This window comes from Thunnus maccoyii, chromosome 21 (assembly GCF_910596095.1).
Source record: "Thunnus maccoyii chromosome 21, fThuMac1.1, whole genome shotgun sequence".
Classification (NCBI taxonomy): Eukaryota; Metazoa; Chordata; class Actinopteri; order Scombriformes; family Scombridae; genus Thunnus; species Thunnus maccoyii.
In genome coordinates, this window is record NC_056553.1 from 11,229,094 (window position 1) to 11,255,482 (window position 26,389).

At 40.6% G+C, this 26,389-nt stretch overlaps 1 protein-coding gene across 12 annotated transcripts in view; it reads left to right on the forward strand.

Moving 5' to 3' along the window:
• Nucleotides 1-26,389, forward strand: part of si:ch211-285f17.1 (sickle tail protein homolog) — a 114,086-nt gene that overhangs the window by 39,156 nt on the left and 48,541 nt on the right. The window contains exon 1 of one of the 12 annotated variants that reach the window (XM_042399077.1): nucleotides 4,900-4,971. The exons of 10 other annotated variants lie outside the window; for them this stretch is intronic. Coding sequence is in view for 1 of the 2 variants with exons in the window: in XM_042399068.1 (XP_042255002.1) it covers nucleotides 25,245-25,293 (49 nt within the window). In the remaining variant the exon portion in view is untranslated. Of the gene's footprint in view, nucleotides 1-4,899; nucleotides 4,972-25,200; nucleotides 25,294-26,389 lie in introns of those variants that run through there. One more of the 12 variants, XM_042399068.1, reaches the window with a different exon arrangement.

The following is a 26,389-nucleotide window of genomic DNA, read 5'->3' on the forward strand; positions in this document are numbered from 1 at the left end:
AAGTAACATGTAAGAAAAGGAGCCCATTTAGTGATTTCATGACATTCTATAAACAGTAAACCTGCATAAAATATGCAACTTTCAATGAAAATATGATTTTACATTTTAATTTTTCCACAGATGTCATAGTAATAAGGCTGTTTTGAGTGTTTGAGTGAGACTTTGTTTTTGTTTTTTTTGCAATGTCATTTCAGATGTTTCAGCATTACAGTCTTGTTCAGCGTATTCAGCAACAATGCAACAGCTGGATTAAAGTGGCAGAGGTCACATGACAAGCTGTCATGTCAGGATAACAGAGGTTGTCACAACTCATCCGATTCTTCTTTCGTATGATATGAGTCATCTTTACCAAATTTCACCATCGTGCCTGGAGCTATTTTTTCCTTAGTCTTTTAAAATGAAAGAGTTTTTATGAAAAGCTGTCTTTTAAGCTGCTGAGTCCCTTTTCTTGAATCTGCTGGCATTTGTGTAGCTGAAAGCAAGCTGTCTATCATTTCATTCTCTTTACTCAAGTCATATTATACAAGTGCAGTCGAGTTGAGTACCTTCCAAGGCACACAGGTGGCTCTTTCACTGGGTGACTGCAGGATCGTTTCCTCAATAGCAGAGTAGGAAAAGGCAGAGGCACCAAACTGAATAGCTTCAGGTGTAATCCTCACCTGCTCTTGCACTGTTAAATCCCAAATGTTTTGATTTATTTTGTCTTCCCTCTCCATTTGTTTGGGTTTACTTTTCAGCAATGGAAGGATTTAGCTCTGAGGGATTAGTCAAAGTCGGTTCTGTTTATACTGTTCACGCAGGAAGAAAGTAATGTCAGGGCATATCCTTTTTTCACACGGCATCATGAGTCCAAATACATTCATGAGCACATGCACTTGTAGCCCCACATATACACAACCATGCAAATATTGCTCTGCATGTAGTTCATTGCACCTGCCTCCTGTTGTCTGCTCCATAAATGACACTTTGCTCTGAGTCAACATCTCTCTCATTCTTTATTGTATAATAATAGCAGCATAAGAAATAGATGCTGATGCACAAAGCATCCATGCTGGCACACCTGAGCCACAGAGGGAGTGATGGAGTATTTTCTTCTCTCTTCATGCTGCTTTGATGTTTTATTGTTTTTGTGCATCTGGGCACCACAGTCGCAGCAAAGTCCAGATCATGTCTGTCAGTGTTGTGGTTTTTGTGCTTGTGTGCACAAGAGGAGGGGTCTGCAGAGGGGAGCAGCCTCCCTGCTCCAACACATGGTGCCCAGACTAAACAACAAGATGAATGTTTCCTGAATCCAACCTGGCATGGAGGCGCCCCAATCAAGTTTATTTATAAAGCACATTTAAAAACAACCAGAATTGACCAAAGTGCTGTAGAATAAAATAACATAAATAAAATAACATAACATGGTAACAGCAAAAAAACAATATAGATAACATAACAATACTATCCCATAAGAATACACAAATAAATATGTAAAGGAACAATTGGAAAATACAAACGAGTAAAAAGTGAAACATAAAACCTTAAGAACACTCAAAGGCCTGAGTAAACATGTGGGTCTTAAGTTTAGCCTCAAAAGTGTCTACAGAGGGGGAACACTTCATTGAAAATGGTAAACTGTTCCAAAGCTTTGGGGGAGGCTACTACAAACGTAGGATCGCCCTTACCACTTAGCCTCAATCAAGGGACAGCTAGGAGCAGCTGGTCTGAGGATCTGGGGTTGGAAAGGGAGCAGAGGAGCTCAGAGATGTACTGGGGCACCAGGCCATGTAAAGCTTTAAAAACAAACAATAGAACTTTAAACTCAGTCCTATACTTGACTGGTAGGCAAAGCAGGGACACCAGTACAGGAGTGATGCTGTCTCTCTTCCTGGTACCAGCTAGTAGTCTAGCAACAGCATTCTGCACCAGCTGCAAGTGAGACAAGGATGACTGGCTAATTCCCAAATAAAGAGCATTGCAGTAATCCAGCCAAGAGGAAATGAAGGCATTAGTGACAATCTTCAGGTCATTAAATGAGAGGAATGGTTTGAGTTTGGCGATATTTCTTAGCTGGAAAAAGCAGCCTTTCCCAACAGTGTTAATTTGTTTGCCAAATTTTAAAACTGGATTGAAGATAACACCAAGATTTCTAGCATGGTCATTTAATTGAAGACAGTTTTTTGCCATCCAGTATTTCACATCCTGGAGGCAATCAAGGAGGGACCTAACTATGTTATTGTTATCACCAGGTTCCAATGGGAGGTATAGTTGAGTGTCATCTGCATAGCAATGGTAGAAGATATTGTATTTTTGGAGGATCGAGCCTAAAGGGAGTGTGTATAAGGTGAATAATATGGGCCCGAAAATGGAGCCTTGAAGTATTTCACAGGTGATGGGAGCAGATGAGGAGAAGATGTTTCCAGTTTTGACAGAAAAAGATCTATCTGGATACCAACCTGGTGCTCCAGATGGTTCAGGAGAATATTATGGTCAACTAAATCGAAGGCGGAGCTAAGGTCTAGTAGAATTAGTATGGCACATTTACCAGATTCAAGCGACAGCAGTAGATCATTGTGACGTGAATAGACAAATTTTTTCCATGACCTTAGATAACAATGGCAACTTAGAAATAGGCAGGAAATATATTATTTAGAACAGTTGCATCAAGGTAAGGCTTTTTAATGATGGGATGTAATACCGCATTTTTAAAGCAAGAGAGATCAGAACCATTGGCTAGACTACTGTTTAGGATGAGTGAAATTGTAGGACCTACAGTGTCGAACACTTCCTTCAACAGGCAATCTGCTGTGTGGCTCGACTGAATGATTGAAAGAATCTCATTCAGAGCAAAAGTAAAGGAGATGATATAGGAAAGGAGAGTAGAAGAAATAAGTAGAATGGATAGGAAGGAAGATGAGAGAGGTTTAGTCTGTCCATATCAAATTTTGGACTGCACATTAGAATCAGTTAAAGGATAATTGCAGTTTATTACAATCTGGATGTTTTTTTAGACCATCATTTCTTTTAGTAATAATAGCTTTGTACTAAGCTGCTGATTGATATCTTGGAATGCAGCATTGTTGTTAAAAAGAAGTGGGATAGGGCAAAAAATATAAGCAGACTGTGATGCAAGGGGCACCAATTCAAAAGTTCAGTTTACTCATTATGAAGAGTATTATCCAGCCTATGAAAACAGCTGTATAAAGTTTTCTGTCTTCTTTGAAGACAGCACTCCAAGGTCTCTGAAAATATCCCCGATGATGTCATAAGGGTTATCTGATATTGGGCTGGGATACTACAAATTAACAAAAAAGGCCTGCATTGCTAACTGGAGATATATGGTTTGAAAGGCAAGGTTGTAATAAAAGATGCTATTAAAGTAAATGTAGGAGTGAGTGTTTTAATCTGTTTCTTTTGAGTGCAATACTAAATTGCTGGAGTTCCCCTTTAACTAGATCCTCAGATTAGATAAATTTATTTGGAAGAGAAAATGAGGCTGAACAGTAAAATTATTACTGAAGCTGACTATTATAAGCATCCATCAACTGGTTCAACTTTGACCTAAACATACTTATACATGCACAGTTTTCATGTGCAATCAAGGATTATTTTTGACATTTTGGCTTTACCACACAAATAGGTGATTCAGATTATCTGGTTCTTTTAGTACCTATCCTCTGACCATTTGTGTGTCCAAGTCCTGTTCCGCTTTATTGTAACAATGTTGTTTTGTTTCCAGATCTCAGTAATAATTTTGGTCACCATGTTACCATGTTTTGTTATCATAATCAGACAATGAACAGGCCCAAGATGTAATAAACTGGAATTATGCTTCATCTTATCCTTATCTTTATCTTCTGACTGTGTGCACTGCCAGAAAAGATGTTAACATTTTATCTCAGTACACCAAAATGCTTCCAAAAGCTTTTTCCTTGAAAGCAAAACACATGTTTTAAGTATTACTAACTGTGAGTGTCTTCAAGTTTGGCCTGAACTCTTCCACAACCCACAAGGTGTTACCATCATGCGATGATGGAACTGTTAACAACACCAACAAAAGCTCAGTGTGCTGCTGCCAACCTGCCTCCTCCCACACGTCACCTTTCACCTCCCTACCCTGCACCCCCACATCACACCTCCGCCCTTTTTTATTTCACCCAAAAGCCTAGAAAGAGCTGGTCTGGCTGTGTTTGGCTGGCTTAGTGAGACAGTGAATTGGAGGTTTGGGCTTTTGGATATAGTGAGGGACAAGAGGTTGAGGTATCATGGTGAAAACTTTTGGCAGACCATGGGAAAGGCGCCTTGTTGTGGAGACAGAGCTTTGAGGCTCTCTGGGGGCTATGATGGGCTGAACCTCATTGCGGTTTGTAGCAACAAGCTGTTGGATTTGGAGAGAAAGTTCCAGACACACCCCCAACCCTTACTCAACATTGCTACCCCCCTTTCCTCGTGCCTCAAATAGTGTATCTGTCTCAGTAAGACATTCAAGCAGGAAGCCCCCTCCATGTGTTTTTCTTCAGCCTACTAGCCCAGCTCCTATCCTCCCTTCATCTTCACTCCTTCGGCTTGAAGTTTGCCTCTTCGGTCGGTCTTCTTCTCCTGATTGAGGAGAGCCAGACTCCGAGTAGTGGCAAGAGGTTAAAAAACCTTAGTCAAGAGGGAACACACACAGACGTCTACATGTGACAAGCCTCCGCCAAACAATGGCTGTTGGCTGAGGGAGAGAGAGGGGGGGGGGGGCGCGGAGGGGCAGCGGCAGTTTCTTGGATGGCCTGATTGGAGCATAAACAGCAGCCCAGGAAGTGCTGAAGTAAGAGAGAGAGAGAGAGAGAGAGAGGGAGGGGAGTTGGGGAAGTGTGCAGATCTGCCGGGAGAGAGCAAAAAGTTTTGGGACTGCCACGGTGTGTTAGTTAGTTGGTGTCAATGTGTTTGTGTACAAGACTTTTCTTTATAAGGACATAGTGTATCACAGAGAACCGGGAAGGAAAGGTGAGTAGATGCATCTCACATACACACACTTGCACCCAAGGTCACACACTCACACAGATGTGAACTTAAAAATGCACAGATGCTCAGTCAACCCCTTTTTCCTCTGATGTATTCAAAGGCAAACATCCTTGCATGACTTCGGAAGTGGCTCGTTATTATCGCAAGCAATATCGTTTGAGATTCCAGTGGGTTTTTTTGAATTGCATTCACTATAGAGTTGTTAATGTGTGTGCTGTTTGCTGATGGTTTCCCCTGGCTCTGAAAGCTGCTTGTTTTGCATAGCTGTTTTTGTGGTGCCTTGAACTGCAGCCAGCCATTCAGTGCGTGAAGCAAAAAGGGGACCATCTAATGTGTGTGTGGCTGTGTCTAATTAAGCTGATGGGGGAGAAGAGTGGTGAGGGTCAGACGATGAGAGGCTGAACTTGAAAACATTACGGTCACTCTCACAAAACACAGTCCTAACTATCTGTCTGCTCTTTTCCGCTACATGAATCATCTCAGAATCAATCAGTGTAAAGAACTCTTCCTAATCTTTTCTTTGCCGCCTCTGAATCTCATCTCCTTCTAAAGACCACAGGAAAATGACATCTGTAGACAAAAGTAGCTGAATGTGGATCAGATTTACAGTAGATTTGGCCATGTATGGTGCTGTTTTCTCGCTGGATCAAATGGATTACTAAATTTTCCCACCGGGAAGATGCTGCATTCTTCCTCTGAAAATGAACATCACTTTGCAACTTCAGTTTTCTAATGTTACATAGATCCATTTACTAGACAGAGCAGTAAACTATAGTTAATGGTGACCTCTTTTCATCTGAGAGCTATGCTTAGTTTGTCACTGCGCTGTAAATAAAGTAGCATTTTAAGCATTGTCTTAACAAGCCAATTTTCCTGTCTGCAGCTCTCCAGTACTGCTGGAATTGCTTTAACTTTTTCCACTGTTCAGTAGATTTGCATCTGGAAAAGGCTGGTCTGCCCAAAGCACAAACAAATGGAAAAAATTTAACGTAATTTCATAGCTATTCTCATGTAAGTGTGTGATATTAATCTCAATTAATGTCAAACTTGATTTCAAATGTATTTTTTATCACCTTAGAATGATCAAACTGGATAAATCCAATAAATAATCAGCAAAATCAACATCCAATGAGAATGAGCTTGTCAAAAACTAAATAGTAAGCAGTACTTTGTATTTAGTTCGGTAATTATAGAGGTCTGTATAGTTTCTATAACCTTATTTTTTATCACTCAGGTGATCAGTGGTGGGATTTGTTGTGTCTCTTTCAGCAATGAGTATATCAACTTCAGTTCCCCCGCTGGGAGGGAAGGTAAACTGGTCGGAAAGGAGTGTCTCGTCAAAAAGACAAATGGGCTTGCACCCTTGCACCCCTTCTAGAGCCCCCGAACCTCATCCTTCATCACTTGTTCCGGTGCTCTGACAGTGTGACTGTCTCTCACAAGTTTTCTTTGTGCCTTAGTCTTTGCTGATGTTGCAAGTTGTCAATTTCTCACAAGACCAGAGGAAACTGTTATTAAGTGTAAGGCAGTGCCGTGGCTGCCAGTTTAATTCAGCCAAGCTATTTGTCTAAGTGCTAGCATATGAGGCGCAGTGATTTTGGCAGTGTTTTTAAAAGCAAAGGCACACAGTAGCTCCTGACCATATGCCTCCATTTGTCTGATATCATTATAAGACACTAAGGTTGTGTCTTGACCACTTGATTACCTGGCTGGACTATTCTGTTGCATCAGTATCCAGACATAACAGATCATGTCTGGATCTGTGCAAGAGATCAAGCACTAACCTGGGCCATATGTAATAGCCGATGCAAATGTGGTGCTGTTGAGTTTGATGGCTGCCACGGGACGCTGAGCTTGGTGGAAACACACCTGGGCAAGTGGCATGTGGCCGAGTAGCGCAGAGGCCGGGGGGGAGGAGGGAGAGGTCTGACCAGGTGTTTCTCCACAGAGCTGTCTGCACTGTCATCCCTCATTGGGCCCTGAGCCAACTCATGCCACGTCTCATTGAGCTTCAGGATTTGATCAAACCTCATTACAGAGCTTTCATTTCAGCTCCTATTGGCGGTTGAGTTATAGATATGATAGAACACCCCCACTTAATGAAGCTACCCAAAGTGCATTTGTGTGTGTGGGGTTGTGTTTGTGAAAAATAGATACAGAAATAATTACTTGAAACAATATTAAAGAGTCAGTTCATCCAAATTATACTAAAAAAATAAAATTGTATACCTACTATTTTTTCGGAGAAGAGCAGTTCCAATGAAAACTCGTCAAGTGTCAAGTGTGTGGATCACCCAGACCAACAGGGACTCTGATTCTGGAAAACAGATGTTGATTGTTTCAAATGTCACTCTGGTGATGAAGGCCATGAGATGTGGCTAAAACCTCTGGAATATTTCCAGTAGTCGACCTTATGCTAAGAATTTCTTGTCAAACTTCTATTTCCAAGGTCAAGCTTTAAGGTTTCTATAAATCCTTACTTATATTGTAGGATAACCTTGATGCTTAAGTTAAGTGTCCACTGCTATTTCTCCATCAACGCATCATCTCAACAGTCTAAGACTTTCTTGTTTAATAAAGTTTAAGATTACGCCTGAGGCAAATTATATTCTCAATTAGCTGCGAACAACGGATCTCGTCCTCATCGTCTGAACAGCTTAGACCAGAAACCGTCCTTCGGGCCAAAACAACGTGAGTCTAATAGAGGTGGGAATGATAGCAAGGTACAATCAGACAAAATCTCTAACACATTAATCGACTTCTACCCGTTGTAAACTGACCTCATTTTGAGCCATCTCTGAGGCAAGATGAACACACTCTCTGAAAATCTTTTATTTCTGCAGTGGAGGTAAGAAATTCAAGTATGTAACACCATATTTTGCCACAGTTTTAAAGGATCAGAGGATAAGCCGTTTCTATTATACAAATAGACTTTTTGCGTTCCTCTCGAATGCTAGTGAAATGACTTTCTGTCAGGGACTAATGGTAACATTTTAATGCTCTGTACAGAGAAATGTGACAGACCAGCAGAAAGTGATTTAATAAGGCAGTGATTTGCAGTTCAGCTCATAATGATTCATTAGTGTCAGTCTTCTCTGTGTTTCCTTCTTTTCCATGTCCTTTTTATTTGATATTCATAATTGGTCTGAATGGAACTGAATGATTTTTTTAACCACTAGACGAAATCTGAAGCACCATACTGAAAAGTAGTGACACAAAGTAAGCAGGAGTGATGTTTTTAATATTACACAGATGTTTCTCCGCTGTCTTTTATTGTTGGCGATGGTAGAGGCTTATGTTAGACCGTGACATTTGCTGGAGTCGTTGCTGTAGGCTTTGCTGTGACAAGGATTATCCACAGAGGAAAATCATGCTTCCTGTCATGATATCGGATGCTTGTGGAGCTGTTGGAAAATTTGCCAAGACATAAAATTTGATTTTTATGAAGGACTTTCTACATAGAGCATGACAGAAAAGTCACTAACAAATGGGTTGACCTACAGTTAGAGGACAACTGTAAAAGATGTCGTAATTGTACTGAAAAGTGTATTTTTTATTAAGGAAATAAGTCTCCACTCTTTTTAAAATGCCCTACTCAGATGACACAAAACCAATAGCTCTTCTTCTACTTGGCCCTTTACTCTTGTTGTTTATGGGCTCCACATACTTCAGTGACTCCACCTATTAAGTGAAGTCACTTGTTTGACCGTCTCCTCTTTCTTTGGCAATAATGAGAAGGAGGGGGAAGACAAATCTTCCCCACCCACAGGCACGAGAGGCTCAAGCAGACACTGCTCTGACACTCTTTGGTCGCTATTAAACCCCCCCCACCCACCCAGCTCTTTTCTCCCAGTGTAAACATCACCCCCGCCTCTCCCATCCGTCCACTCCTTTAGGCATTTGGTGACATGGTACCTCCCAACACACAAGAACATACCAGGGTTGTTTTTGTCTGGTGATGGACATGCTTTGTGTACACATGAACAGGAGTTGTATGTTTTTGTCTATTAGTCTACAATCGTTGCTGCCTTCTGGGGAAATAGATCATGAATTAAGATGTGGAAAGACAAAGAATAATGTGATGAGGCCCGGTTGATGAGGGAAAATTAAATGCCAAAAAAGTGCCCATCAGTCCTGCAAAATGGCATTCACTAACGTCATTCTCTCTTTGAAATCCTTGAAAGCATTTGAGGTTTTCTGTCCTTATAAAGCGTTGTTAATTAAGAAAAGTCTGAATTTGAGTATTAAAGCTGGATAATCCCAATAAATATGGATGAGACTTCTGTTCTGAGACCTATTTAACAACCTGCTGTGTCTTGTCCTCTCTCCTCCAATGTTGGCGTTTTTATGTTTTCTATCGACCGCAGTGACCGCTCGCTAATGAGTCATTATCGAGGCATGATTTCATAATTGCCCCTCTGCCTGACAAACTCAGTACACTCTCATTTAGCCACGGTCCAGATTATAAAAGTTCCATTTCTGAAAATATTCTGTAAAGCCTGTGACACACAGGATGTTTTCATTAAGCCTGGCTATTCTAGGAGTAGCAGCTACCTGAGCTCTCGAGTTAGGAGGTTTTGAGGAAACCTGTCTTCTGTCTCTGCACGGTCTGTTTGGAGAACTCCTTCCTGCCCTGACTGATAAGTAGACAGGACCATGTAAATACTGGAAAGTGTCCCGGGAGGGCAGGTCAATGATTATCAAATAAAACCATTACAGGCTAAATATAATTACAGATAAACAGAGAGAGAAAGAGCTGCTATTCATGCACTGTGTATCGATACGTGAGGACACAGTGTATGTAGTAGAGGATTTTATCTAAGTAGTAGTAAAAATGACACCTGTTAACTTCAAACACTGTTCTTCAGTTTAGGGCAGATTTTGTCATACACGATGTTGGTGGCAGTGATGTTTTGTGGATACAAAAGTAGATTCCAAGCATTTTGAAAAGGACAAGGACAAGGGACAATATTCTATATGTTTCTTATTGTCAACAAATCTCAAAACCAACAATCCCACTTACAAGTTTTGCCTGTGTATTCAAAGCCATATATAGTTTATTCCTCTGTGTCGCAGACCTCCATTGTTGTCCAAAAACTGATAACATCATATACACATTAGCGAAACCTTTTCATTTGGTGACATGTTCTTTCATTACGATGAACATGCTGGTCACTGTAGTTTACTTTGAGTCAATGCCACATACACCTTCTTGCTACCATAAATGCTCAAGAGCAAATCTGCTCCTGAAAATGGTCCCCCGCGAAAAACACAGTTTATTCCCATTTGAGTAATGTTTGATGAAAGGTACAGTGCTCAGCTGTTTTATGAAATTATTTAGCCTTTTAAAAATGACAGTATATATATTTATGACCTGTTTTTTAAAGATTTACATCTTCAGGAGGAACAAATGAGTTTGGGACTGAGTGCTACAGACAGAGCCGGGAAGTTGGAAAGTATTGGGAAACACATTGTTGGTTTTGATCTTTTCACTGGATTTGCGGACAATGAGAAAAACTCAATATTCCATCACGTATGTCTCTCTGAAAAAGAACCTTTTCAGTTAAAAAATAATTGAAGGTTATTTAGTTGTTTTACCTCTAGATCTTGTGGCCCAGACTACACTCCTGTGCCAGTGAGTTTTTCTAGCCCAGGCTCCTCTCAGAGTAATGAAAGCCATCTTGTAAAACCTGATATTTTCAAAGTTGGAGTAATTCTTTTACCTTTCTGCTCCACCTCAATAATCTGAAGTTAGCACTCTTAAAATCATAATAGGTCTTAGGTATTTTCCATTTTAGCTTGCCCAGTAGTGACAGGGTTCTCTTTTGAGTTTTTAGTTTTCAAGCTCCTGCACAAGACATGTTGGGAAACTCTATATTTTAAAGCTCATCTTTACAGATAATATCTATATTATGTGGCTGTCAGAAGGTCCACCAGTCTATCATTACATTCCTCATAAAATAGCGGAAAACTATGGCTATTTTTTCCATTCCCCCAAGATTTTACTCAGCTTCCCACTTTAAAATTCAGGGCCACAGAACATTCCACGAAGTTCGGAACATTTCCATTCGTTTTTATAATGGCAGGAAGAGGGGAAACAACCCTTTAACACACAGGTTCACCCACACACCAACACACTCAGTTCCGTCTCTTGTGCCCTTTATCACCTTTTTTTAGCACTTTGTTTCGAAGTTTCCTTCCCGTCAGGTTTTCCTTTCACAAGAGTGTGTATCCTTCCAGGCAGCAGCACAACAATACCCCGCTTCATTTCAGCTCTCCAAGATCTGAGACTGCTGGAGCCAATGGGCTGCTAGACACATGCTAAAGCCATTTTGTGGTGGATGATGGTGGTTCGCCACAAAGGCATCGCAAAATAATCATCTCACTACGTACATAATGAAGCCGAAAGAAGGAAAAGGGTACTGTATCAGTGCACGTGCAGCTGTGTTGAAATGTGGCTCGTTGTCTGTGCAGCCAGTGTAATGCCAATCAAACATGACACCTCTTAAAATGAGGAATGTGCTTAACGTGGCTTGCTCACATATGAAGATCTCATTTCATATTACTATCTGTTAGAGCTTCCTGTGAATTTAGCCAAAATCTGCTCAGGCTGACAGATCCCAGCGATGGTTGAAGAGACTTTTTATTATTAGACTCAGACACATCCCATTTGGTTTCTCAGTCAAGCTCAGACAGTTTGATGGAGGACTCTCTGTGGAGCTGGAGAGTGACTTAATTACAGTCACTATCTCAATCTGAATTTACCGGGGGTCCATCCATAATAGATGCTTAACTTGGTATCAGGGGGCCCCAATTAGAGTCAACCAGTAATTGTGACAGAACTGAAGTTGATTTTCTCAGCACAACAAGCTGTAAACACGCCACTGACGTATTATCAACTATAAAGCTTATATGACAACTGTGTTAGCCAACAGTTACATACTTGCACATCCAGTAAACACGGACGAACAATAGCGTTCATATGGAGTAATGTCTCTGTCCACCTGATAAATGTAAGTCCAATATTCACTCGTTTTTAGCTTTGTTTTGATCTCTGCCAACTCCTGAGAAAAATACCTGGCTCTTAGTGCAACATGCTCCACTATGTTCTGGAGCCAGCTGCTAACCTTGTCTGTCTGCTGTCTGCTTTTTCGCTGAAAACAGCTGCCTGTTATGGCTGGAAACTGGCTTAATGAGAGCGTTGAGAGTGAACCAAAACAGTCAAACTGTGGGCTATAAAACCAAAACAATGAGCTGAAAGACACTAAAATGCTCCATAGAGCTGAGGGGAACTGCAAAGTCAGGTGATAATTCCTTGTGGATTCACTATTAGCAACACCATTCACATTGCACATAATTCTATCAATATAAAACATTTATTAGAGCAACTTTAAGGTCACTGTAAATCTTCAAACCAATTATTTTGTCCGAGCAATAAGGATAGTTATCATAACAGACCTTGACACTAATTCTTGCGTATTGATCTTCAATTTGTTATTGTGTTGTTGTAAACTCTAAAACAAAAATGTATCCACGTCCCTCAGGGGAAATTCTCTCCCTGGTGGTCTTCCAGAAACAACCAATACATTCTCTTTGGACTATTAACCAGCACTGTTTCTATGGAGCAGCTGCATACTTCACACTTGATGACAGCACTTAGTGTGAGTGTCAGTTCTCTGATTTCCAGCTTTTGGGGGGAGTTTTTCCCTCTGACCAGAATTTGTCTAGACGATAGGAAAGACATACAAGAAATCTTAAATTGTTCCCTTTTAAGGGTGTATGCTGCACTGCAGTTGGTGGTCTGTGCCTTTGCATGTACAGTGTAATTTCCATGGGGGTTATGTGTTACACAGTATGGCCCAGTAAGCTGGATTCTGTGCTGCTTTGATCAGGGTAGAGTCCCCTCACTAATCCGCTTGAGCTCTGGATGTTTGCCCAGGACACGTACACACACACACACACACACACACATACACACACACTCACAAATTGTGATTAAAAAACAGATGTGAGGGCCTGGCCAAAAAAAGATGAAATAGTCTGAATAAATTAAATGGAAATAAACTGACATAACAATCAGATGTTGGAGTACTTATGTTTAAGCAAGCAGTGCCACTTTTTGTGACTAGGAGCATTGCATCTGTGGTGAAAGCTGTCCCATTCCACTCAGAGCCCTGGTTTTATATATAAGTTTACAGAATAGTGTTTGTGCCTTTTTATCCAGAGCAGTTTTTAATAGAATTTAATTACATCATGTTCACCTGGACTTTCAAGTCTTTATTAACACCTTGTGGGAAAAATGGGCATGATCTCTGATCTAATTTTTTTAAATTTTTAATTACAGCTGCAGGACACAGACAGGATTAGAAAATGTAAATTCTCTCCCTCTGTCATTACTCTTTGTCTTTTTAGGAGCCATTTAAGAGCTCTAAATAGCTCTGGGCTTAACTGCAAATCTCTATGCTCTGTACTTGAAGACTAATAAACAGGTGGGAGGGGATTTTTTTTTTTATCTGGATGCAGCCAAAGAGCAGAAAGGGCGTAAAGAAATGATGGAGATGGAGAGAGGAACAAGAAAGAAGAATCAGGAGGAGAAAAAAGAGGAAGGCAGGGGGAGAAAGAAGGGGGTGCTACTTCAGTGTTTGTCATGGCCCTCCCCGCATTACATCACTGGGATGCTTCAGCACTGATGACATCGCCGGGATGGGAGGGAGCTGGCCCTGGGGATGATGTCATTAATAACCAATCAGAGTATTTGGGGGCCGGTACGGTCTGGCCAGCTCCTGAGGCTGAAATAGTAGGATCTCTGAAAATGTCTTTTCCTCCTCTCAAATCATAGAGCCTGTGTGTACAGTATGTGTGCTTTTTCCTGGGGTTATTTTTAGGCTTGTGTTAATACAAATATTTTTCAGACACTGTTTCTGCATCTGCCACAGAGCAAAGGGTAAGCAGAGCTGACTCTCCCAAAGAGGAGAGAGCATTATAAATTTGTAAATATAGCCCTAAGGGAATTAGCATTTAACTAACTTAACAGCACATGAAGGAACTGCTTTGTGCCTGTCCACATGAATAGACCATTTCCTACTTTACCTTTATTGGTATGGGCCATTCGGTGTAAAGCATCTATTTCGAGCCACGGAGGTCATGCCAGTTGCTTTGATCGTTGTCTTTAAGGACTGAAACAGTGGCTTTTTGCGTCACTTTATATATCAGTATTCTACATAAATAATAGGCTGTTAAAAGTGTTCTTGTGACCTTAAACGTTTCTTTAGAGAAAGCAAGCATGAGTGAGCAGGTAGAAACTTATTACCGTCAGAGAGCAAAACTGTTATTGGATTAAATCATTACAAAGTCTAGTCCATAGCATTTTCTGTATAAGTCATATTTAAACCTGGATTCATTGATTTTTTGGCCACTTGGGAGGAGTGCAACAAGTTTTGAGTACAACATTGACATATTATCATTTTATAAACTTTATATGGTGTTAGAAAAAAGCTGCTTTTATTTGGAGTTGGGTTTCTTCTACCTAGCGAATAAGTCCAGTATTCTGGAAACTGCTGATTAGAGCGATGAGAATGAACCAAAACAGCGCATGTGAGCTGTAAAACCAAAACAATGAGTTAAAAGACACTAAAAAGCTCCGTAGAGCTGAGGAGCACTGTAGGGTGACAACTCTGTGAGTGCATAAGTGAGACCTTTCACATTGCACATAGTCATTTGTTCCTTTTTTGATATAAGAATATTGATTAGAGCAGCTTTAAAGCTGTGACAGTTTCATTAGTTTGTTTCATTTTGTTTATTACTATCCTTTCGGAAATTCTGTGTTTGTGGCAATTGTCAGACAAAAGAAACAACATAGCGCTCACCACAATATCACCAACAATCAAAGATCTCAATAATAAGCCCTTCAAAGCCCTACCTTGCCTGTTGCATTCCTTCTTAAAGCATATTTCTGTGGTGAAAGACCATTAAATTAGCCTGCTGTGCTGCAAGAAGGAGGAGTTGGGTAATTTAATATGGTGTTAAATTGGGTTTAAACTACAAATTCCTTCACAACTGTTATAGAAAAACTGATTAGAGAACACAGGCCAATAATACGAGGAGGCAATATGACGCCAGGTAACTATTTTATGTTCAGAGAGTAAAATCAATCACTGGCACTGCTGGGCAGTTAGCATTGTACCCACTGAGAACCTCCTCTCCCATCCACACACCCTGTGATTTGATCTCTGCCTGGTTGTGTATTACAGCCCCGCTGTGGTGAAACTATTAAACTTTGCAAGCGCTCAGTTTTCGTCCTCCTCTCCCATGGGAAAGCTGCAACATTTCCATTACTGCAGTCATACTATAAAGCTCATGTTGTCTCTTTTCTTACTGCTCCTCATCGTTGATTACCTGCATTTTTGTGATTCCATGAAGGAATGTCCTCTTCCATCTCATGATAGTATTTACATACGGTAAAGGTATTTAAATTTAAACAAAGTGCACTTTTAAGTCTTTAAAGTGAACAACTTCCCATTGCTGCTGAATTTTTATAGACAGGTTAGGGAAAAGAATGCATTTGGTCTGGAGTATTACTGTTTGTGCCAGCTTTATGCATTAAGGCATTTCTTTCCTCTGTGTTTGAATAGGTCTGGCCAAGCTGGTGCACACAAACCTTCCAGTCCCAGCCCATTTGCTCCACAGAGCCTTAAGCTTGGATACAGTCCACTCACTGCACCCACAGCACCACCCCAATACACATCCATCCAGGGACACACAGCCACACAACACAGGGGCAACACACAGCAATGCTTCCCAGATAAAGACTGGGACAGAGGCGCTAGTGTTCCCACATCCCTCCACCACCTGCATCACTTATCAGCTCCAGCAGCACTCACCTCACCAAAGAAAGACCTTATGGAGCCACTCAGCCTCATCAGCTCTCTGAAAAACACAAATGACGCTTGGCTTTGTCTACTTGGAGAACATGAAGTAATCTAAATAGTTTTGAGGGATGTGAACAGTTCATTTAAAACAACATGCCTTGATCCTCAACTCTAACATCATTCAGTGATTTTTCTGCAGGACAAATGCTGATTTAATACTTTTTAATATATTCTTAGTGATACATTTTTATTTTATTGCATTCCTTAGCTGTTGGTTAGTAATAAGCTTTAATTTGCAAATGTCTGTACGCCGGTACTCTGTGCTAGCACGCAGAGAAAAAGAGAGGCAGAGGAGGAGATACACGCTCCAACACATGATTGACTGGCTGGCAAATTCAGGGTCCTAAGCTGCTTATCACTATGAAGAGAGTCAATTGCAGGGCAACCACTTTTTAATAAACTTGTGAGAGAGCAGGCATAGTTAAAGACATATTTAAATGGGAGCGATGTTCTGGCTGAACGCATCAGCCCGTCCTCACAACAAAAATGAGAGTATAGGTCTAAAATTCAGGCCAGCAAAAATGACCTATAGTTACGTTTACGCCGTAGTAATTATGACCTTGGAAAGTGATGCAGTCCAGATGACGTCAATATAAGGTGACTTGATAAGATGATTTTTCCTTATTAGGAGGAAGCAGGTTGGGTGGATGGCTAGATATTTAGAGGACTCCCTAAAAAACATGGTATTTCATCCGGGGGCGGTGCCTTACATCCTGCATCATACAGAGTGTTGTGTGCCTGATGCACGTTCTTCTCAGCTCACATTGGGTCGTCTCGTCACTTTTTGGATAAGCTAGCAAAACTGTAACCTAAAAAGTTATTTATTAACCTAATATTTCACTTAACCCCAAGATTAACCCTACAAGAGACCTCACTTCAAACAGATATGACTTTTTATTTTTTTGTGATCATCAATTTACGAAGATACACCTAGATTTTTGCTCCTTGCACTGCTGGCATGGCTGCGACTTACCTGCATGACTTTTACCTGACTTTTGATAAATTCTCAAATTAACCATCATAACGTTATACTGGGAAATATGTAAATGAAATGGTGCTAGAATATATTGACATTTAGATGGACTAAATTATGTCCAACAACAAAAATCTACCCCGATGGGGGATCTATATTCTGTTTTCAATGTGCATCAATAGATGCCCAAACAGGTTTACAAGGTAGACTATCAATTTCCATGTACATAGGTGTGAGACCAAAAACATGAATAGTATATTCTGTATACCTTCATTCTTGACATGCATCTAATAAACTGGTCTCATATTGTATGAGTGTAAACTGGTCTCATATTGTATGAGAGTCTAGTTAGCCTAATTTTCCAAGCTTAATAAAACTAGCCCACGCTTTGCCACTCAGTCCAACTTCTCATTTTCATCAAACCAAAATAATTCAGGATTATTGTTCTGCATTCTTACAAAGGTTCATGCAGGTTATCATATAAAGCGGCCTACAATAAAACTGAAAGTGCAATTTATTTTCATTATCTCCCAGGTCGCAGACCAAATACACTCTATCTTCATCACTTACCTACTTCTATTGCCAGTAAATTTCATCCAATATTTTCATGATATGGGGCACATGTTGTGACATTCTAACGTTAGCATGACTGAATAGTGCAAATTAAAAGTAGTAACCAACATTATTTGTACAAAATTCACGTAACTCACCTTCCATCATGGAAAACTCATGAACGTGCACTCAGAGTACAGGCTGAGACAGTCATGGAGCTCACCGAAGCGTGCGCTGCCCATCCAGGTGAAATACAGGTGAGGTTTTTGGGGATTCCCAGACAATTAGATTGAAAAAAGTGGAACCACTTCCCGTTTCCAACCGCGAGTGTCATGTTTCCAACTGCAAGTTGGGACATTTTTTTAAAAACTGTAATGCTATGATGTTTACCGTTGCCATGACCACGTTTCAAGTGATTGGAGGGGAAAGAAGAAAGAACAAAGTTCTGATACACAAATCTCTTTTCAGTTTTTGGACTTTTTCTCTGATCTTTGACTTGTGGTGAAATATTGGATCATTTGGACATTTATTGAATTGAAACCATGTGAGAAGTTTAGAGGGAAAAATCATTATTTGGTGAAGCTCATAGACATGAAATGTGACCTTGACTACACACTGCTTTTTGTAAGATGTGAAAAGCCAAAAAGGTTGGAAACCACTAGTTTCATCTTTAACAATGTGTTGTATTTTAAAAGCTTGTTATATTATCCATTGTGTCAAATCTTCATCTGAAAAGTAACTAAAGCTGTCAAATAAATGTAGTGGAGTAGAAAGTACAATATTTCCCTCTGAAATGTAGTGGAGTGGAACTATAAAGTAGCATCAAATGGAAGTACTCAAGTAAAGTACAAATACCTCACAATTATACTTAAGTACAGTACTTGAGTAAATGTAGTAGTAGTAGTTAGTTATTTTCCACCACTGGATATTTCCAGTGTGACTTCATCTTCATCTGTCTTAAAATGTGTCCTCCTCCATCTAATTATCAGTAGATAAGGAGAGCAGGTGCTGTCTCTGGTGTGTTTAACCTGTTCATACAAAGTAAGCCGTATCATTTATTAAAAGCACCTATATTGTAAGCATATTTGCTTGTGCTTATCTGCCTGTATGTGTGTTTGTTGATATCATAAGTGCATTTCTGCTGTGCGCGCTGAATTTGTAGACACAGAAAACTTGCCAAAAAGATAAGACAAATCTTATCAGTAAGCACACCGTTTGAGAATTTAACTTTTTCTCACTTTTCCTGTTGCAACACTTAAGCAAACTGAAGGTTGATTGACAGTCTGCAGTAAAACTCTGCAGATCTGATGTCCATAGTGAAATTATAATGACATGGCTAGAGTTCAGCAGACAGAGGATGGCTCTCCTTCTCAGTCAAAAACAAGCAACATGGAACAACAAGTTCCATGCAGATACAGGCTTTGAAGGATCACGTCACCCGAAAAAAATTTTATTTTTATTTTTTATTGAAATTGTTTTGGAGAGGTGTTGAATCAACTTTATGGCCATATCAGAGGCTGTAGTTTATGGTGCTGTTGAATTGTATTGCATGATACTGAGAGATGTTTCTAATATTTTGTCTGTCCCATTTATATCGTCAAGGGTAGATAGATGTTGTATCTGACTTAGTATCAAAAAATTTGAATTTGGAGTACTTGGTAGGCTGTTCAGGAGATGAGTCACTCGGGATTGGGTGTGATTGAATTAACTGCGATGAAATATTTTCGAGCCCAGTGCACTTTTATTATGGTTTATTCAGGGACTCAGTTCAGGATGAATCTCCCCTGGAGATTCTGGTACTCCGGAGTTTGCAAGAGGTCGACCCTGAGTGACTTAGTTTCCAAAGAAAAAGTTCCTCAGAGGCAGGCGAAAAGAGGTAGTAAATTCCTCCTCTCTGGCTCTTGGGTGGATGTCCTCCTTCCAGCTGCAGCTGCTCTCACCATCTCTCCATCCCTCCCCCTCAAGACACCACCAGCCTCACTGTTGGCCCAGAGACTGTTGTCACGGGAGACCAGCCGACATCTGAGCCGATGGCTAGGCTGACTTACACCTACTCTGGCCACGGGTTAATGAAGTGTACACACTGCCAGGGTTTACTGGCAAACACATGTGCACTTGTGTGCATACACACACATAATTGCACACACACAGAGAGACACACTAACAAACACAGCGGTTCATTAAGCAGCACTTAGTGTCTCAGTTAATAAATGACAAAGGAAATATTCTAGAGCTTATTTCCTTGTGCGAGATTGAGAAGGCACACAAACACATTCTCCTTATTTTCTCTTTCACGCGCTCACATACACATGCACACCCCCCATTAATTCCCTCCTGATCATTGCACAACATGCCTGGAGCATGTTCAACAGCACCCCCTGGTGTGGGGAAAATGTAGTCCATCTCAATGTGTTTAGTAAAGGGGAGGCAATAGATAAGTAGCTGCTTTGGATTGATTCGATGCTGATGTGTGTCAGAGAGGGTTAGCCAGACAGACACAGTGTTTGTGCTGATGAGTGGAGCTTGCCAATAAACAAAGATGTTAGTTTGAGTTGTCCTCAGGCTGTCTTAGAGGAAAGTATCAGAATTATCTAGCTTTCTCCGCCTGAAAGACTCTCCTCCACTTGTTTACTTTGTTAGTTGAACAACATCTAGAGAGAGAATAAAGAGAGAAGGAAATGAGGGAGACAGAGAATAAGAGACCAAACTGACTGATATACAAATATGTGAATAGTAATTTCACCTATTATTTAATATTACAAGTACTGTAGAGCAACATTATTTGAAGGCTCTGCTTATTCCAAAGACCGAGTTAAACTTTATTGAACTTGTAATCCATTCAGTAGGAGGAGTGTTATCTTTGCACTTGAGTTAAAAATCTACAAGTCTCACCCACTCAGAATAAGCAACTCTGCTTGGAGGTAAAGCAACAGTGAAATCAATTTGCCATGCTTCATTGAGTGTAGCTACAGAGGAGAGCTTACTTGAATGTGCTGGGAGTCTTCCGTGTTATAGATATGTATATAAACTTTATTTTGCCATGTTAAGCTGTCAAATTCTCCGCTGTTTTGATATCACACTAACTACTGTATCTCCACCTCTGCTACTATTCCCAGAACTGACACACATATAAACACCAGACCACATGTCTGTAACTCATATCTTCTGGCCGTCTGCCTGTCAGGTTGGCTGCCCCGTCTGTTTATAAGGCCTCACCACAGCGGAAAGTCTGGACAGGCCTATGTATCTCACTACACACACATATTGTACTGTACATACTCCCTGCATACACACATGTGTCTTAGGTGCAATCAGTGGATGTACCACAGCGCTCTGGGTGTCCTCAAGTCTGAGTCGAGACAGATGTTGCGGTGATCTTAGCTAACAGGGTGGGGACCAGTGGTCATTAACAGTGGCATGGCAGCTGGGAGATGCCTCATTAGGAGAGCGGTATAGGGAGAATAGATGGAAGTGAGACAGGAAGAGAAGAAGAAGAAGAGATGTAAAGGTATGAGTCGAAGAGGAAAATCCAGTCATGTGCTGAGGTGTCAAAAGAATTATGTTATGAACTTCGGGAGACTTTTCGGAGCCACTAATGAGATTTTATTTGTCAGCCTCATATGTATAATTCATATGTGGTGTTTATACTATTCTTGAAGGAGTGGACAGTCACATATTTTAATGGGGAGGACAGCAAGAGAAGAGACAGTCGGGAAACACTGGCATCTGTTTACTGTATGACAGTGCCGATAACAGCTAAGGGTGAATGCTCTCTCAGAACACATACGCATATATTGCGGACTTCACTCTTGAATCAACAAGACATATAAACACACACATAGGGGACAGGAAGTGGTTGGACGCTCATGAAAAGTGACAACTGGGGTATTTTACTGAGGAAAACAAGGAAAATAAGAACAGTACAAAGTATAAATATAAAGTAAGTACAAAACTTTCCGAATTATGTGAAAAAACTCAGCCACATTGAATTTATTAAGTCTAGTTCTGTGCTAAGACAGCATAATGTAAAAAAAAAAAAAAAAAAAAGGGGGATTATAACAGCCTGTTGTTCTCCAGGAATTGTGACATTCTGACCTGAAACTCATATAATCAACCTCCCAAATCAAAACAAAGCAGCACTGATCTGTAGCCTATTGGGGGGAAGTACTTGGGGGTAAAGGTCGCCTTATTCACAATGGCCTCTCTGATTGGTGGATTCTGTAAGCGGACAATTTTCCTTGGCGGTGAGCCTCAGGCTAAACTAGAAGTGAAATTCCTACTATTTATGAAAGGTTTCTAATTTCTCCCCTTCTCTTTGTAACAAATCACTTTCATGCAAGGCATGTTTTTCCTATTGTGTGCTAAATTTAAAAGTGTTGACATGCCTGAAAATTGCAGTTTTTATGACTTGAACATGCAAAGAGTGAAACTGATACCCAGATAGGAAGTTCGATATATCCTGCATGTGAGTATTAGTGTATGAATGTCAGTGTTTGTGTGCATGTTGGTGTGAAAAATGTGGCCAGGCTGCATTGCGGGGGCTTTTTTAGAACTGTGGTTTCAGTTACCTGCACGGAAACAGCTTATCCGTCAGATCAGCAATCAGTGGTGTAGAAATGGGCTTCTTTTTCTGTTAGTTTTCAGCAGGTCACCTCCACGGATACTCACACATTAGCTTGCTACTGTAGCTTGGCTGGGTCAGCGTGCAGCACTGGCTGTGGGTGGAAGAAAGTAACGTGATAAGTAAAGGGCATGGAATCAGGTGGTCTCGGTCTGACTGGGGAAGGATGACTGATGGGAAAACAAAGGCTCTTTAGGCACAACATAGAGAGGGGTGGCAAAACATGTCCGCAATTTTAAAATCGATTTTTACAAGCCATTATTCCAGTTTTGGATTTAAAAATATACTTTATATTTTAAAAAAACTAAATGGGAGTAGATTATTTAACTATTACTTAACCAACTACAAGGTATTTCTTCCAAAAAAATGACATTAGTTCAGCATATTAGCATGCAATGGTATTTGGTCACATATTATTGTGCAAATTACAATTTTGATGGCACTAGATGAACAGTCAGGGAATTGCCAAGTTATTAATTCATACTGAGATGAATGTCTGTACAAAATTTCATTGCAATCCATCCAATAGTTGTTAAAATATTTTAGTCTGGACCAAAGTGTGGACAGATTGATATTGCCATCCCAAGCCGCTAGTGTGGGTAAGACCCTCAAAACGGGTCATAATTATTTCACCCCAGCATTTTCCAGCATGGCAGCATCTTTCAAACAAGATATCAAGTCTCAGTAATGGTCTAACTGACTTTTTGAAATGGATGTTATTGCAGTGTATTAGAAGCTAAATTTATTATAATCATATTTAAATAAGATCCTTTTCTTACATTTTCTTAGGCTCAGTTCCACATGAGCGGATCATCTGATATCCCGAGTCTGATAACTTTTACATAATAAAAATACTGTCAGATACTCAGCAGTGGACCAGTGCTGTTATGTGTATCACTATGGTTTCAGAGTATTGCTGTGTGAGCCCTGCTTTTATTTTGCACAACAGGGCTTTGTATCTAACTGCATAGTTATGGGACAGTAATAGTAGGGGAGAGTGGGAGTGCACACAGGGATACATTCCTCCATAAATAAGTGACAAACAGAAAGTAACTGTGAACAGCAGGAGGCCCTGCTCCTCACAGTTATTTTCTATGACCTGGATGTTCATAAGCAAGTGTTTAATGTTTTCTTTCAACTGAGAGGACCATCATTTACTCAACACTGGCAGCTGTGAAAGAGAGTGCGACATTCTTGAGGTATTGGAGCGAGGCGCAATTCACTTGCAGTTCCCTTGTGACACTCTGAAAGAAGGAGGTCATTTTTTGGCCTGGAATGCTGACAGTAAAAGTGCAGAGAGGCAGGTTGTTCAGGCCACAGGTTTGGATGAGCTCCTTTAATTATGAGTTTTGGTTGGCAAAGACTGACCTGTTGGTCAGCTATGATGATGAATGTGCCTTTGTCAGGAGAGAAGACCTCTGACACACAGACACGGACACTGAATATATAGAAAGGGCATGCATATTAGAGTCTCTGTAGCTGCTTTGAGTCAACTTTGGATTATATTGTGGAAGATTTCATGTAAATACTTAAGAAAAAATGCTGTTTGCAATGTGTCAAATGTTATTTCCACTGAAACATTAGAAAATATTTAAAGATATGCGCATACATTCAACAATAAAACATTTTTATTGGGGACTTTGGGCCTCTTGGGAATCTTTTTTGCTTTGTCAACATTATAGCATAAAGAATACAGCTAAGTTGTAAGTTAAGTAAGTTCTTGTGTCACTTTTTTGCCAGATTTCAGCATCACAGAGAAATCTATCAGAAGAGGATTAAACACCATTTACTATGCTATAGCTGTTGCTCTCACCATCTGCTCATATAGCCATTGCTGAACACAACATGTTCAAGCCTGTTCTCTGGGGGCTTTTGCATATAGTTCTGGGAAACATAAATCACCAACTTATGCTGAAGAAGATGAAATAACTTGAAGTAAAGTTTGTGCACCAAATAATCGAATCACAACATTTTTTTCACAAAATAACTTATACATAAATGTTTTAAGCATAGCATACAGCTAACTCAACTCCACAATCTGAATAACGTGATCCCTGGCCTGCTAACTGTCTGTTAGCCTATTGTGAGTAAGTGCCTGAACATGTGAGCGGGTGAAAGCAGACAGAAAGTGGGTGGAAGGCGACTTGTCTCCATATGTTAGACATTATACATCAGCTGCCGCATTGTGTTTGTTCATGCGCTCACCCCACCACTTTCAATTACATGGCCCACAAACTAGGCCATTGATCTCCTCACGTTTGCCTGCTAAGGTACGTCAATTTATGCCTTCTTCTTGCACATTTAGATTGGGTCACTTACATCAGCAGCTGCAAATAAAAGGAACTCAATGCACAGATGCAGTCCTCCACTCCTTAAAAAAAAACACATATCCGCTATAGACATATACACACCGACATGTTTGCACAATATATGAACCTGGTGAGCCTGTTTGCTGACTGTCAAACAAACAGACGCTGCTTTTCATAAAGCCCAGAGCAGGAGCAAACACAAAGACTATGGTGTCTCCGGTGAGATTCCTAATTGGGAATAACACTGCCTGCAGGACTGAAGCTTGTCTTAGTCTGTTGTGTTGATCAGATAACTCGATCACATATTAGCTGGCTGCCATGCGCTGAGAGCAGTTTGGATGTGGCTCAGAAGTAGGTTATGACACATTTGGATTCATGCTGGTGTCTGGTGGGCCCCTCTGCAGGGACAGGGACTTAAACAAGAGATAGCTTGCAGACAAAGTGCTGATAAAGAACAGACTGTGTGTTTGTGTGTGTGTTTTTGTGTGTGTGTGTCAGACAGACAGTTTGACTGACACCTGTTAGTTTCAGGGTTTAGTTTTAAGAGGAGATAATGTGGTTCTTGTAAATATCGTCTTTTACAACCCCCTCTATGCTCTCTCACACACATTTACATTCACTCTATGACCACTCCATGGTAGCAGTGGAGCTTTAGCCTGAGGGTGAGGGGCTAGTCGCTCTATGTCCTGGAATGCAGTTGACTTTCTAAATCCCCACCAGTCTATCCTGGGGCTGTGGGGCAGGGCCTATCTCAAGCCCCCTTTTCCACGTGAGCTACGTCTGGAATCTCTAAGCAAGCAGTTAGCGGGTCCGCTTCTGGTTCTCCCTGCCTCACTCTTTCCCCGTCACCGTGTGTTGATCCCAAAAGTGCAATGGAAGAAGAAATTGCAGAAGAAGACAAAGATTGCTCACTCGGGGAAGGTAATGAGCTTTCTGACATGCCACCTGCAAATGAATGCAGTTCCTATGGAGGTTTGAGTTTATTCTGTCTGCTGAGTGTAATTTGGTTAGCAGTGGGGAAACTGTGTTTGGGAGTTAAAAATAGGATTGGAAGTACATGAGACGTGCCGTGGCTCTGAACTTGAGCAGGGTGGGGGTTTGGGCTGATGGTGCTGGTGACAATGCTTGATCATTACGCCTTAGCACTTAGTATTTCTCAAAAATTAGGTCTGCTCTTTGTGATTGCTGATCAAAGCATTTTTTTCCGCAAAAGATCTGCAGGTGAAAATGAAAAAGACAAAAGCTGTTAATTGAAAGAAAGAAAGATGAATCAAATTTGCATGAGTTTTTCCACAGTTTTGTCCCCAGTTGTTGCACTAGTTAAATCTGAGAAGCTAGCTCTACCTCAGTCCCAACATGTCTTTGAGAGGAAAACACGAAATTCCTTTTTCATCCATGGCTCACAGCATGCTTTCAAGCCTTCAAAGAAGAAAAGAAAAGCCATATTAAACCGCTCACAAAATAATCACTTGAAATATTCTCTTTCAACTGCTGAAGAGCTGAACTCCATAAGAGGTCCTTTATTTTCCACCATTACCCTCTGAAAGGTACACATTATAGCTCTACCTGCCTGTCTAGAAAATAAGACAGCAGATCAGCTTACTTTATTGCTTCTTTCCCCTCTGTTTTCACACTCCAGCAACTCTCCTCCTCTCCTGCCATCCATATTCCACTCTTTCTTTCCCTCTTCTCTTCTCTTCTCTTCTCATGTGACAGCTTTGAGATTGATGGATTAATTTTGCATCTCCCAGGCCCTGATTGATTTAAGACAAGATAACACAGTGCAAAGATGTTAATGTGCCCAAGGAGGCTGTGTTTACTTTATCTCCATTTTGCCCTGAAGTCAAATATTCATTCTTTAACATCACTTTTTTGTAGGAGACAAATTGTTTGTAATGTTTGTTTGTGTGCTTTCACTCTGAAACATTCTTAATGTCACACGACTGTAGCTATTAGGTTGTAAACACGCTCCCGAATAGGTTGTACAATCAAGAAAACTTGTCAGGACTTGTGTTCA